Source organism: Prinia subflava, chromosome 2 (assembly GCF_021018805.1).
Source record: "Prinia subflava isolate CZ2003 ecotype Zambia chromosome 2, Cam_Psub_1.2, whole genome shotgun sequence".
NCBI lineage: Eukaryota > Metazoa > Chordata > Aves > Passeriformes > Cisticolidae > Prinia > Prinia subflava.
Window position 1 is genome coordinate 72,296,229 of NC_086248.1, and position 13,196 is coordinate 72,309,424.

At 42.2% G+C, this 13,196-nt stretch overlaps 1 protein-coding gene across 1 annotated transcript in view; it reads right to left on the reverse strand.

Moving 5' to 3' along the window:
• PGBD5 (piggyBac transposable element derived 5) overlaps positions 1–13,196 on the reverse strand; it is a 67,798-nt gene that overhangs the window by 23,812 nt on the left and 30,790 nt on the right. Inside the window, exon 3 of the mRNA XM_063390512.1 lies at positions 9,065–9,199. Within this exon, the coding sequence (XP_063246582.1) occupies positions 9,065–9,199 (135 nt within the window). The remainder of the gene's footprint in view (positions 1–9,064; positions 9,200–13,196) is intronic.

Genomic DNA, 13,196 nt, shown 5'->3' on the forward strand with positions numbered 1-13,196 from the left:
AAAACAATGCAGGAATCTCTCTAAGTCTGTAAAAGTGTCTTACAACTTACCTCCTCATATCCAGTAAATCTTAGAGTCTCTCCTGCTCCATGTTCCTTGTAGAGTGCTGCCTCTCCAAGGAACAGTCCTCTGGCACTGCTGGTGTGCCAGCTGGTCCCTCACTGTGGGCTGGTTTGTATCTGCAAGCAGCTGCTTTAAAGAGCATGCCCACCATTGAACTGGCCACTGAGGTACCACTATTTTCATATGAAGATGCTACACACTTCACAGGCTTTGTTAGCAGAATTCCCTGCACATCTTGCTGTGAATCTCAACCCCCTTGCTCTGTTCACCTCCCCAGTGCCCTTTACTCAAATGTCCATATCCACTGCTGAACCTTTCCTCCTTCTCCTCCAATGTTAAATATTTTTTCTCCTTGGGCACTTCCTTACCTATCCAGCAACAGCCTTTTTTCTTGGCACAGTATTTCTTGTTTTGGAGAAGCATCATTCAAAGTTTTATCACGCCCAGCTGTATTGGGATGATGGGTGACAGCAGCAGTGTTGGAAGGCATAAAGGCTGCTGTGAAACAGTGGCTGTGTACAGAAACTGGCAAAGGCATGGCTTCAAATATCTTTGCAAATCCCCAGGATCCCATATGGCCTTTATTTTCCCTCATCCAGCTTATTTCATTCTACTTCAATCCATTAAGATCCTACCAACTGAGGACCATAGCATTCCCACAGCCTTTCTGTAATGCATTAGAAGTGTTATTTAAGAGTCAGAAATCGGCAGAAAAAGCACCAATTGCCAGAAACTGGCTGTTAGACCTCCATAGGCACAGTCAGAAACTGCTCCCCCAAAATGTTTGTTACCCCATTCACAAGACCTTCTGGTTTGTCCTGGGACATTAGAATTTTGTGTTCTTTCCATGTGCACCAACAGCAAAATATCATCAGAAGTACAGGCTCAACATCTGTTGCTGGATAACAGATGGGAGCTGCTGGCAGCAAACATCCTCTGCTTCTGTGCAGGACAGCCCAAGCAGTGCTTCTTGAATATCTGCAGAGATCTCTCTCACTGCATATCTTTTCTAATAGCTACTGATATATTTGATCTACAGCACCAATTGGGATAATCTGTATGATGTGACTTCATCTGTCTTAGGAGGTGACTATGGGCTGAACATATTTAACAAGTAGTGCTTCTTCTATTCATTCCTCAATTATTTGATGAAGATTTGTTGAATATCTGTTGTTTATCAGAACAGCAACACGCTCAGTTGTGCCTTATCTCTATCTGTGGTTGCCCTACTGCACCAGACATTTTAAATGCAGTACTTTTTTCATTACCTTTTTGTGGAAAGTTCATAAGGTCTCACAGGAACTGAGTAAAAAACTGAACACTTAGGAACAGACGCTACACCTTGACTGCACATTTAAGAGAATATGCCCTAGAAACTAAAATATTGGTGATTCTACTTATATTTAAAGCTCAGATGGCATGTTGAAAGCACTTGTGAATATCACATCCCAAATACTCCACTTTCATACATAATTGAAGCACCCCAGGGTACAATTCTCAAATGAAACAGATGACATTTGGAAGCAAAAGAAGGGCAGAGGTAGTAATAAACAAAAGGAAGATTTTGAAAAATATATTGCATAAAAATATTTCACAAAGAGTAGATCCTAAACAACCTCAAAACAGAAGCCATATTTTTAGATGAAACTGCTATAAAAGCAGGATAGCAAAGTAAAAGGGTCATGATTTTTGGATCCTCGATAGCGATTGGAAAAAATAACTTTATTTTTCTCTCCAGACTTCACAGCCAACCCACAACTGCACATTCCTAGCACTACTTTCTAGATCCCTCCTCAATTGGTCTTCCCCTCTCATCCTAAACCTCATCTTTAATTGTTGACATTACCAACACTGCTGGGAGATTCTCCTCTCCAGTTTCTTCCTAAACCTTCTACAGTTCATACTCTTTCCTCCTTTAATGATCTCTTCCCAGCTCTTGTTTAGCAGATATTGGCACCAGTGGTGGTGCTCTTACTGACACCAGATCTTTTCATTTGTTCGAGCCTCTCTTCATTCTCTTCCTGCTACTCTAAAGGCTATTTTCTAAAGGGTATGCAAGAACATACAAGTTTCCCAACCTGCTCCCAGCTAGTTCCTGGTGTTCCTTACAAAGCTCTTTACTTGGTCCCCTTTTCTCCCTCTGCATTCTATTTTGAATGATTTCAATCTGCATCAACACACAGAGATGCAGCTAACGTCTTTGTACTGAGGACTGACAAATATCTGTTCTGCCTGCACATGCTCTTCAAAGTTTCTAAAAAGATCTTTGTGAGACTGGCAAAAAGATGCTGGTGGAGTTGACAATGGAAGTCCAATATGGCTTAGAATTCTTTGCTTTTCCTTCCATGATTTCTTGTTATTTTTTTGTCACTGAGAGTACTACAATTTTTTACCTGCATGGCAGACCGACAACCCATGGATCAACAAAGGCAGATTTTGCTCTGTACCCTCTCCCAGGCAGCCACATCCAGGTCACACAAATTCATTTTCTCTAAAAGCTCCACATAAATCATTTCCTATTCTTTCAAATACCTACGCCTGGCTTTCCTCCCAATTACTGCAATCATCCTTCTTTTCTTTGGCCTTGCTTAAATGTCTCTTGACATCCAGTGCTTCACCTCTCGTATCACTTGCCTAACCCTTTGCTTTGACCACGTCAGCCTTCTGCCAGTTCCCTCTTCTTTGCAGCATCAAATGGAAATGGGGCTGGAAAATGGAGACAGGCCTTTATGGTCTAGGCTTCCCTATTGATCTCCTCCTATCCCATGTCAGTATAGTGATTCCTGCTCACACTTGCCCTGTGAAGCCAAGCATCCAACAATCAATGTCAAACAAGCCCACATTTGCCTCTTTCCATGCTGCCCTTCTCCTGCCTGGTTTGAAATCACCATCATCTCAGCAGAGCTCTTTACTTTTGCTCTTCAAAACCTTTCCTAGAAAGGATGTAATCCCCACAAGGCAATTGCTAATCAAAGCATTGGTCCTGTTTCTTCTTAATGGCTGCTTTTCCAGGCTCCCTCTATGTAACTGGCAGCCCAGCTCAGGTCTTACTTACATAAAAAGGGCATAAAATCTTAAGACAAAACCAAGTGATGACAGATCAGTGACATCAAGGACCCAGCTCATTTCCAAGGAGGAACCACAAGGCTAATGACTGCCTGGCCCATGCAGGCTCACCAGGAGTAGGGTGTATACTGGTGCCCAGCAGTGTGTTAGTCCCAGATCGCTGCCATGTGCATTAGCCAAGAAACACTGTGGCACTCAGCCTGCTTCCAGAGTTCTCTGGGCAGCCAAAGTGTGTCTGAACTAAGGAGATTTGATGTAAGAAGCCTAAGCCTCCCTGTTGCACTTAGATCCTAAACTTTCTACGGCATGGGTATTTTTTTGTTGTTGATGTTGTTCTGCTTACTGCACCAAGCACAAAGGAATGGGATCCATGAGGGGTATTTCTATGGCAAACCTATTAAGCACACAAAACAGGAGGCTCTGGTGCTTTTAGTCTCCTTCCCAGGCAGAGCTGCATCAAGTGAGAACAGCTGCAGAAGGGACACAACTATACAAGTAGTTTTTATTGTCATAAACTCCAAGCAGCTCAGATGGGAACTAAAAATATCTTTCATTCACATCTGAAAATGGACACTAAGACTGTATGTAAACTGTGAGAGATCTTTGCATTAGATCATATTTAGGTTTGTTTTCCTATTCATTTAGAAACATGGTAAGATTGTAAAGTCCATCAAAATTAATAGTGCTGGTCCATCCCACATCTGCAAAAATATCTTTCCAATTAACACTGGTGAGCAAGAGGATAATTGATTTTCAGTTGAGATCAGGGATTCTCAGATGCTGACATTACAGAACTACATGCATTAAAAAGCCAGAGCCAGGTGGGAGCCAGAGGAAGAAAGCAGATAGGATTTTCCAGTCACCAGTGACTGACAAATGAAGGTAATCAGATTTCCTGGGATGCCCTCACAGTCAAAGCCTGACCTTGAGAACCTCCTCAAAGCAGCTGCTACATCTGTGTGTTCCAGATGCAACCATTCCAGCAACAGAGGAATTATCAGGACACTGTTTAAAGAAAGGCAAGCGCTCAGACTAATCTCTAAACAGAACTTAAATAGTCTGAAACACCAACATTTCTGAGCAGCTTATTAAACAAGTGCACAGATGGCTAACTATCCTGCAACTCTGACCTTGAAAATAAAACTGACTTCAGGTTTATTTACACCGCCCCCCCTTTCCCATTGACTGAATGCACTTATGTGGTATGTTGTGAAATTGTAAATTCTTTGGGGCACAATCTCAGTTTCTCTAAATTCTGGAAATTTTTACTCTGTAAAATCAATAGGGTTATGAAGTATTCGAGCTGGCTGTAGCCACCCTGTCTGAAATGAACTACAGTATATACTATAGAAGTATGGTGTTTATATTCTTTAGGATTATTTGTTTTGTTTTGGTTGGTTTTTTTGGGGGGGGTTGTTTTGGGGTTTTTTGGGGTGTTTTTTTTTGTTTTGTTTTTGTTTGTTAGTTTTTTTGTTTGTTTGTTTTTGTGTTTTTGTTTGTTTGTTTGTTTTTGCTGCTGCTGAGAGCTCTGCCACTGATCGGTGGAGTGACCTCAGACATCTCCCTTCACTGAGACTGCTGCTCTTTGGGAAGAGAGCCCTTTCTTACCCTCTCAGGCAGGGGCCACCCTGATCCAGATTTCACTCTTTAAACATGGGTGGCATGCAAATCACTGTTTCTTCAGGACCATGGAAAGACTGAAGATGCAGAGACTCAGTACTTTTCCTTACTCTGTTCTGACTCATCACTTCATGGGAAGCAGTGGAAGGTGGAAACTCAAAGTCAGTCCCAGCACAAGAACCTCAAGGACTTCATAAATCTGAGTAACATATTTCACAAGGACATTAGTAAAAATTAAATGCATTATTGCAAGAATTTTCTGCCAGGGAATAAAAGGAAGTGCTGAGCCCACATATTCAGTGGCAGGGATGAGGTGTGGGAAGGGAAAAGTCTCCAATATAGCCTGAGAAAATAAAATTCATCTCAATGAATAGGAAAGAATATACACATCCATAAAGTAATTTCTTCCTCACCATGATAACAGATTTTTATGCAAATAATTACGTTGATGAGCTAATTCCATTACTGCCTATCAGAGTGATTAATATTGCCTGACTCTGCCTTTGTAGTGCTCTCTACCATCTATGTACTGTCTTTCATTTTGTTAATTGATGGCTCTTTGGGTCAGAGACTGTCTGAGGGTTACATTTGGGCTATGGGTCTGTGCTTCAGGATGAGGCACTATGGGAATACCTTGTTCTGCCAGCTCTCCATGTGCTAGGGTTCACCAGCACACTGTGCTTCCTTCGCCTGCAAAATGATCAGAAAACGTTCTTGTGCAGGAGGAGCTGTGCAAGGAATAGGCATCACTCAGTTACCCATAACCATGCTCATTTTTTTGAGCCACACAAGAAGTGCAAAGAGAGAGAGAGTATGGTATGTCCCAGCAAGACAAAATAACTAGCCCTGGTAAAGTACTAGGGAAATTATTCTCTTCATCATTTTTGATGAGCGATATTGCTGTATCTAAAATGAGAAACAGTCCTACCAATCATATTTATGAACAATTTTTATAATCAAGTGTTCCAGATTTCCAGAGAAAAAGACATAAGAACTCACAAAAAACCTGACACAGCTGCAGTTTTGATTTAAATAGTATGACTTACTATTTAAATATACTCTAAGCAAATACTGTAAGAAAGACTTCTAAAATACTTCAGTAATTTAAACTGCAATCAAGACATTAAAATATTGGTTTTAAAACCGTCTCAGTGAGTAGGGAAATAGAAGTGCTAAGTAGTCTGTAGGGAAATAGATTGGAAAGAAACAAGAAAAGCTGAGAGAAGATGGAGCAGAGAGGGACACCTGAAGTCCTGCAAGCTGTGTTTGTTGTTCTCCCTGAATTAGAGAGAAAGAAATGAGAAGGGCCAAGCCCTCTCCCACATCAGCTGCTGCCACCTTGATGTCCAGTGTCAAGGGCAGATGAAAAAGGCAGCAGTATCAGGGCAGTTTTGCCATCTACTTTGCCAAAGTCAGCTCTCCTGGAGCCCTTCTGAACCATCTGAGAGGTTTTGTTCGTGTTCCCAACTGCGGTAGACATATATTTACATTGTTTGAATGATGTGTCCTTCCTGCATGTTCCCACTTGGCCAGCTGACCGTGAAGAGATGCTCAGCAACAAAGCTATTCACTGCAACAAGATGCTCTGCTTCAGATTTTCTGAAGCAGAGATATAATCTGAAATGGTGCATCCATCTTAAAACAATTAACTGTCAGGGTGCAGTCAAGTTATCTGGAGTACAAGACAGAAAAGTAGTCTAATATTCATACATTATTTATATTATGAATATATAAGCTTCTGCACCTTCTTATGTCCACAAGCAACATTTGGGCTTTATGCCACTTCTGTTCCATGAATGGCTTATTTGGCTAGATTTTTAAACAAACACCACTTCCTTAAAAAAGTAAATTATGAGCCTTCAAAAAGAAGTGTTTGCTCATACCCAAAAATGTGATTCCAAGTTTTGTTCATAAGAACAAGCAGGAACAGGAATTTGCAGAGACAAACAGCTCAAACTCCTAACATTAACAACTGACCTGTGAGCTGCCAACCAGAGTTCACAGAGTAACTCAGCACGTGGCATATCCATTTTTCATCAGGAAAACCAACCAATCCTTTTCATCATAGGAAAAGCAGAACACTGGGAAAACTAAGATGTCTCCTCAGATGGATTTTTTTTTCCTTTTTTAAACACCAGGCATATAATTCAGGATTGGAGGACACTGTTTTTAGTCAGGACCATCACAGACCTCTTGAGGTGCCTTCTGTTCCTGAAAACCAGTCATATATAGGTCCCTCCTCTCTTCTGTCTGGGCCTACCTGTTTACAGATACATATTATTCAGATTTTTGAAACTGAATTATCCTGATTTATGAAGTGTTGATAGTCTTATTTTATCTTGAATAAAAGGATCTCAATGTCATCATGTGGAAGCAGTGAGGGAGGGAATTCACCCAGACTATTACAGAATATGCAGGTTCTGAAGTAGGTGCTGTGAGATTTTTTCAACAGTTGGCAGGTGATAGACAAGTCAGCCTTTAACTATCAGACAACAAGTCTTTTCTTCATGATAGCAGCTTCACAAGAGATTGAAGGGAAGGTGTGTACATGAAGGGGAAAACATTTGATTTATTTCTGGTTTAGATCAATTCCCTCCATTTGTTAAAGACATGAAAAAAATCAAAACCTCTGTTTGAATACTCTAAATACACCAAATAACCACCAAAACAGTGCTTTGGATTCTGCAAGACCGCTTGTAAGTGTGACATATAAATGAACATAGCATTTCAATCATATCATAATTGAGGTTGCCCATCCTCTCCAGATCAGGTTTTTCCATTTTAGCATGAAGGTATATTCTTTTTTACTGTTTCCTAAGGTCCCTTTCAGCCAGTCATTTCAGCATGTTGATAACGACAGGCAACTCAAGGAATGAAAACAGAAGGCAGCTGGTAAGATAATCCTGGACGTCATCTGGATGCAAGTGAAGCACGAGCATCTAATTCATTAAGCGAGTGGGAGGATTAGGGTGGTGCTGAGCATCTATTCCGTTTAATTTGACATTCCATTAATTCAGTCTCTCAGTGGACAGGACAGGAGGTGCAACATAATTATAGCTCAGAATCTGAAACCTCTGGCATGTCTGAAGACTTACTTTTGTGGCAGTTGGCTGGGGGGAGTGTGACAAGAGAGATGAAGAGACTTTGTGCTCGCTGTACCCAAATGCTTTGGTAATAAACTGCATGTAGGACCGGTGAAGTTCTCCTTGGAGATCAAAGACACCTACTCTAGATAGCAAATGACTTTCCGAGAGCTTTGAGAGCAGAAACTTCCAAGGATGCTTTACAAGGTGAGTCTATTTTGTATTAGACAAAACAGCTGCTTTAAAACCTAGATGGAAGAGGTAGGATCCTAAATTTCTTCTCAGAGTGAACAGCACAGCTGAAAATGCAAACCTCTGCTCCCAGTGAGCTCTTTTCCTGCACTCAGTCATAATGATTCACCAACCAAATTCTGGTCTGAATGAATGTTCAGCTGCAGCAAATCCACAGGCCCTGTTCTGACATGTATTCAGCCTTAGCAAGCAGTGTGCACATCCTACCTCCGAACCACCACTATGGAACGTGTGGGACAGAACATTTTCCCAGGAGCTCTTGGGAAAAAAAAAATCAGAAAACATCTGCCCCCTCAACTCTAAGTATCAAAATAAATGACCAGATTTTTCAAGGGCTCTCAAAATACATCAGCAATTGGGGAATCTGAGAATTTGAGAACATGTTCCAAACACCTTACAACAATAAAAAAAAACCCTTTAAGATGTCTCTCACTCCAGCTGACATCTCACCTTGAAGTCACATCAGATTTTATGTCTTTGATAGAGAAGTAGATGTGTAAAAAGCTATGTAATAGGAGCCCCCATGAATATGTTTCTCACAGAAAAACTGACATCTTCATACCATATTGACTTAGTCTACTGGACACTGCTGGCTGTCACAGGTGCAGTGTTATAGTTATAGAGAGAAAATCTGACTCATTAAAAATGCCATAAGTCACAGTACCTAGACACTTCAATAAACTTAGGATATACAAACAGACAGACCTTTTAACTGCATTTCAATGTAATTAGCTGAGGGCTGGCAGCCAGATGGACAGTATTAGAGACAGAAACTCTCAGTTACATCATACAGCAAACAAAGCCTCAGGAATGCGTCATCACTGTCCATCACATCCTGTATCTGCAGGAGTCAGAGGCCTCCAGCATTCAGATTGTAGCCCCCAGCCAGGTAACCAAGAAGTGACAGTCACCTTTGGTCCTGTGATACATTTAAGGGCCTGCTGGAACTGACTGAGGACATCTGAAGAGGTAAAACCCACCTGGCAGATGAAACCAGTGGATGAGCACTGCCGAACCCAAAGACTGAATTTCCTCTTTTTCCTCTTGCGCAGCTCCCTCTCTGTACAGGTTGCAATGAAAACAGGATCCTCATCTATCAGGGGCTCATGAAGTACCTGCAAGTGGCAAGAAAAGAGGCAGGGAAAGAAATGGAAGAATACATGATTGCCAAAACAAAAGGTGCTTAAACAGCTTTCAAAGAAATACAACCCTTGCACTGTGCTTGTGTGCATCACCCCAAAGAAGCAAACCCACTTTAGTTTGATGCTACCATCCAACAAAAACAAAGCGTGGCCAAACACACCCCATTATGGATAGCTGCACTACACGTAATTTGCAAACATTGCAAGGCACAGCTCTCAGTTCTTACTATCTGCTACAGTTCAACATCCATCCCTCCAAAATGATGCAGGGGATGGGGCAGGGAGAGTGGATTGTTAGCAGCATCCTTCCCCATGCTTCTTCATAAGCTTCATATTGTTTGGTAGAATGTCTTCCACCCAAAAATCCCCTACAATTTGTTGTAAAGTACATTCCTTGGTTACAGCAAAGGAAAACACATAATGAGGAAAGAGAAATTAAGTGAGAAAAAGATGCTTCCTGCTGCCACTTAAGGAGGTGGTAAAGAGACAGAAAATATTTTTCCTGGCAGTAGCAGCTTTAGGAAAGTCTTTCTTGTCTCAGGAGCTGAAAAAACTGACAAAAGGAGACAAGGATAAACCACCAGAGGCAGGAACAGAAAAAGATAAGGCAGACTGGAGCAAGTAACAAAGACCTGTGAAAGTGAAACAGTTTCTTCATTCTGGATTCAGATGATGTAAGTGGTTCCCTGTTTCTTATAACTGTTGCACTTCTCTCCATTAATTTAGCAGCAAAACTGAAGGGTGATACTGCTAGGTATCACACTGTGGAACTCACCTATAGCAAAGTACTAGTAGCTCCCCACAGCTCGCAGGCAGATGTGCATAAACTGCACAAAGTGCAAGCTGTCTAGCAAGCCACTTGTGAAAGTGTAAAGACTTGCAAACCGTTGAAAGGTCTCAGCTGATGAATGCTGACCAAATTCAGACATGTACATCTAAATGAGAGCAAGTCACTGCAGGCTCCCCTCCTTGTGCATGAAGGAAAAGCAGTCCCAGCAGGCCATAATTCATACGCTTGTAAAGATGTGCAAAATAGTCAGATGGGTTATAATTTAAAGGAGTCTGTTCTTTTCCAGTCACCATCCCTCCAGGAGACAGGCTCAGAAACAGGTCTGCAGAGGTTCCCACCCTCAGACAAAGCCTTTCCACACCTGCACGTGTGCTACTTTTGGGCACATCCGCACAGTCAGTGGCGGAAATGAGAACAAAGCGCACTAAACCTAGGAGTGACGTTTGTAGGAGAGATGTGGTGGGTGAGCAGTTAAGCACCAGAGATGAGCAGCTGCTGGCCTCCTGAATACAAGATGTTTGCTGAACATCACTCTGTCAGCCCAAAATAGGCACCTGTGCCCTGCCCACACAGCGATGGCTGCACGCTGTCATTTATGCGCACTCCACTTCTTAACGACTCATGAAACATTCACAGGACCATCTGAAAGCACTCTTGTGAAATGTTCAAATTACACACCAAAATGCAGATGCACACAAAGCTATTTGTTCTTCCAGCTGCAGCTGCTCTGTTTCCCCACTGAAGCCAAATCTTCCTCTCTCAAGGTCCACACAGAACACAACCCTTCCTATCTAAAGGCCATCTGGGGTATTTCCCACTTTCACCTTAGAGGATTCTGAACAGCATTTTTCAAATATTAAACTTGCCCTCATTCACTATTGCCTTTCTGCATCTCATGTGCAGAGGAAAGGAGCACATCCTTTGGGATAGGGTTGGGTACATGGTTAAGAATTTCTCAGCTTCTGGAAAGACTCTCTTACCTGCCAGATCCCATTGAGTGGTGTGGTTCCACTGTTATAATCTCCCCTGCTGTAGGATGGAGAGTAGCAGAAAGAAAAGGCTGTGTGAGCATCACCTTAGGACATCTTTTACCCTCTGTCATTAGCTTCTTTCCCTCTGCACCACAGCATCAACTCTCCTAGCAGCAGCTCTACTGCATCCTGTTTACCCTTCACACTCTTTCTGCCTTCTATGTCACAGTAAGGCCTGTCAGCCTCACATCTAGAGAGCAAATCTGAATATTTAAAACCTCTCTCCATCTTCATTTTCTTCCTGACCATGCTCAGCCCTGCCTTCCTTCCCTTGCTCCCCTGTGCTGAATTTGAGTAATTTCTCTGGAAGTTCCTACTCAACTTTTTTGAAGAGGGAAGAAAAATGTGAACAGAGAACCTCTGCTAGTGCTGCAAAGACAAAATGTGGACAGGCAAGAAAAATGAACTGAAAACCCTGGAGCTTGCTCTTCCTTCAGAGAGTAGGAGACAAGTGTTGTAACCCCTCCACATGCAACTACTGCTTCAACAGCTATAAAGAACTTTGCAAGCAAGCCACTGTATGGACTGTGGTTGCTCCTGCCACTAAAAACTGGTGTTTCTAGGACAAAAGTTAGCCCTGTTGCTACTGGCCCGTCCTATTAGTTTGTTCACCCTCCTGTATTCTCAGTCTCCTTGCTTTTCCTGTAATCTCAAATCCATTTATTTGCCAAATTCCCATGCAAAGTTATATCTGCTCCCTCTCTACTCCCCATTCTTGCAGTTGCTGCAATACACACTTTTACAGGAGTGAGCTTACTGCCCCTATGGCATATTCTTTCCTGTTTCTCATCTTCCTTGATAAAAATCTACTTTCAGGCTTAATTGACTCCTACACATATTCCTGGCCGCCTCTTCACCATCTTTTCTCACTCTCAGAATGCTTCTCTCTTCCTATTCTGACTTCCTTTGATGCAAGATAGCTTGTGGATTTCTTCATAGAAATCATCCCAATTTTCTTCTCTCGAATTCCCAGACCTGTTCAGATCTTAGAAGCTCCTCATCTAGTTGCTTTGCTCCTCTCACTGCTATCATACTGCTTCCTTTCCTTTCCTTTTTCCTTTCCTTTCCTTTCCTTTCCTTTCCTTTCCTTTCCTTTCCTTTCCTTTCCTTTCCTTTCCTTTCCTTTCCTTTCCTTTCCTTCTTCTTTACAGTAATCCTTATCCCTGACAGATCTACCTGCCAAACTTCCACTCTTTGTTTTTCCCTCAATATGTATGTGCACTCCAAGTGTTGCAAAGGCAAGACTCCAAGATGAGACTCCATCAGTTGCTCTGTCTCACAATACCTTTCACTCACAGAACAAAACAGCCACTGTCAGGAGTGCCTTTCTTTCTTCTCCATTTTAGTTCATTTCCAATGCTCTTTCCACACCAAAATTCCACCCATCCTCTCTCACCAGAGCCCAAACAAGCTTGTAGACAAAGTCCCGATTCACTAAGTCTTTTGTACTTTGAACTCCTGGACTCCATATACTTAGATAATGAACCAACATACCCAGGAAACATCTCCCCCTGAGCTCCCTGGCCATCCACAACACAGGCTGTCTCTTGAGCCCATCTCCTGGAGAAGCTGCCTCAGCTTGCCTCGTCTCTGGCTTTTGGTGGGTACCATCCAGTTGCAGAGGACCCTAGGTACCTGTATCTGGATGCACAGAGTCAGTCATTCCTCCTGCAAGAGGAGCTCGTGCTTCTGCCTCTCTGCTCCAAAGCTCCTCCTGTCTAATCTAAATTCTCTTGCTGGTGTCTGACATCTCTGCTTGCATATCTAGCTGTCAGTTCTGATTTCATTATGCTGCATTTGAGAGCATCTCCCTTCCCTTAAGAACTCCTCAGTATCTCCTTTTTTGGTCATTGCAGACATCACTGGCTAGTGAATCTGAATGTCAGTCTTTACCTCCTACTTGCAAAATTTCCTCAGCCAGGCAATGCCTACATTTTTCATGCTTTCTGAGTAAGAGCTCTAAAATGGCACTCATTTTAGAGTAACAACTCACCCACCCAGACAAGCTTACATTCAAAACCCACAACCATCCTGCAACAGTTTTACTTAACATAAGGCAATCTTCTTCTACAGACTGCTGCTGGAAAGCCATTTTCCTCCATCACCCTGACCACATCACTTTATTTCTCTCTCATAGTTCTTCTCCAGT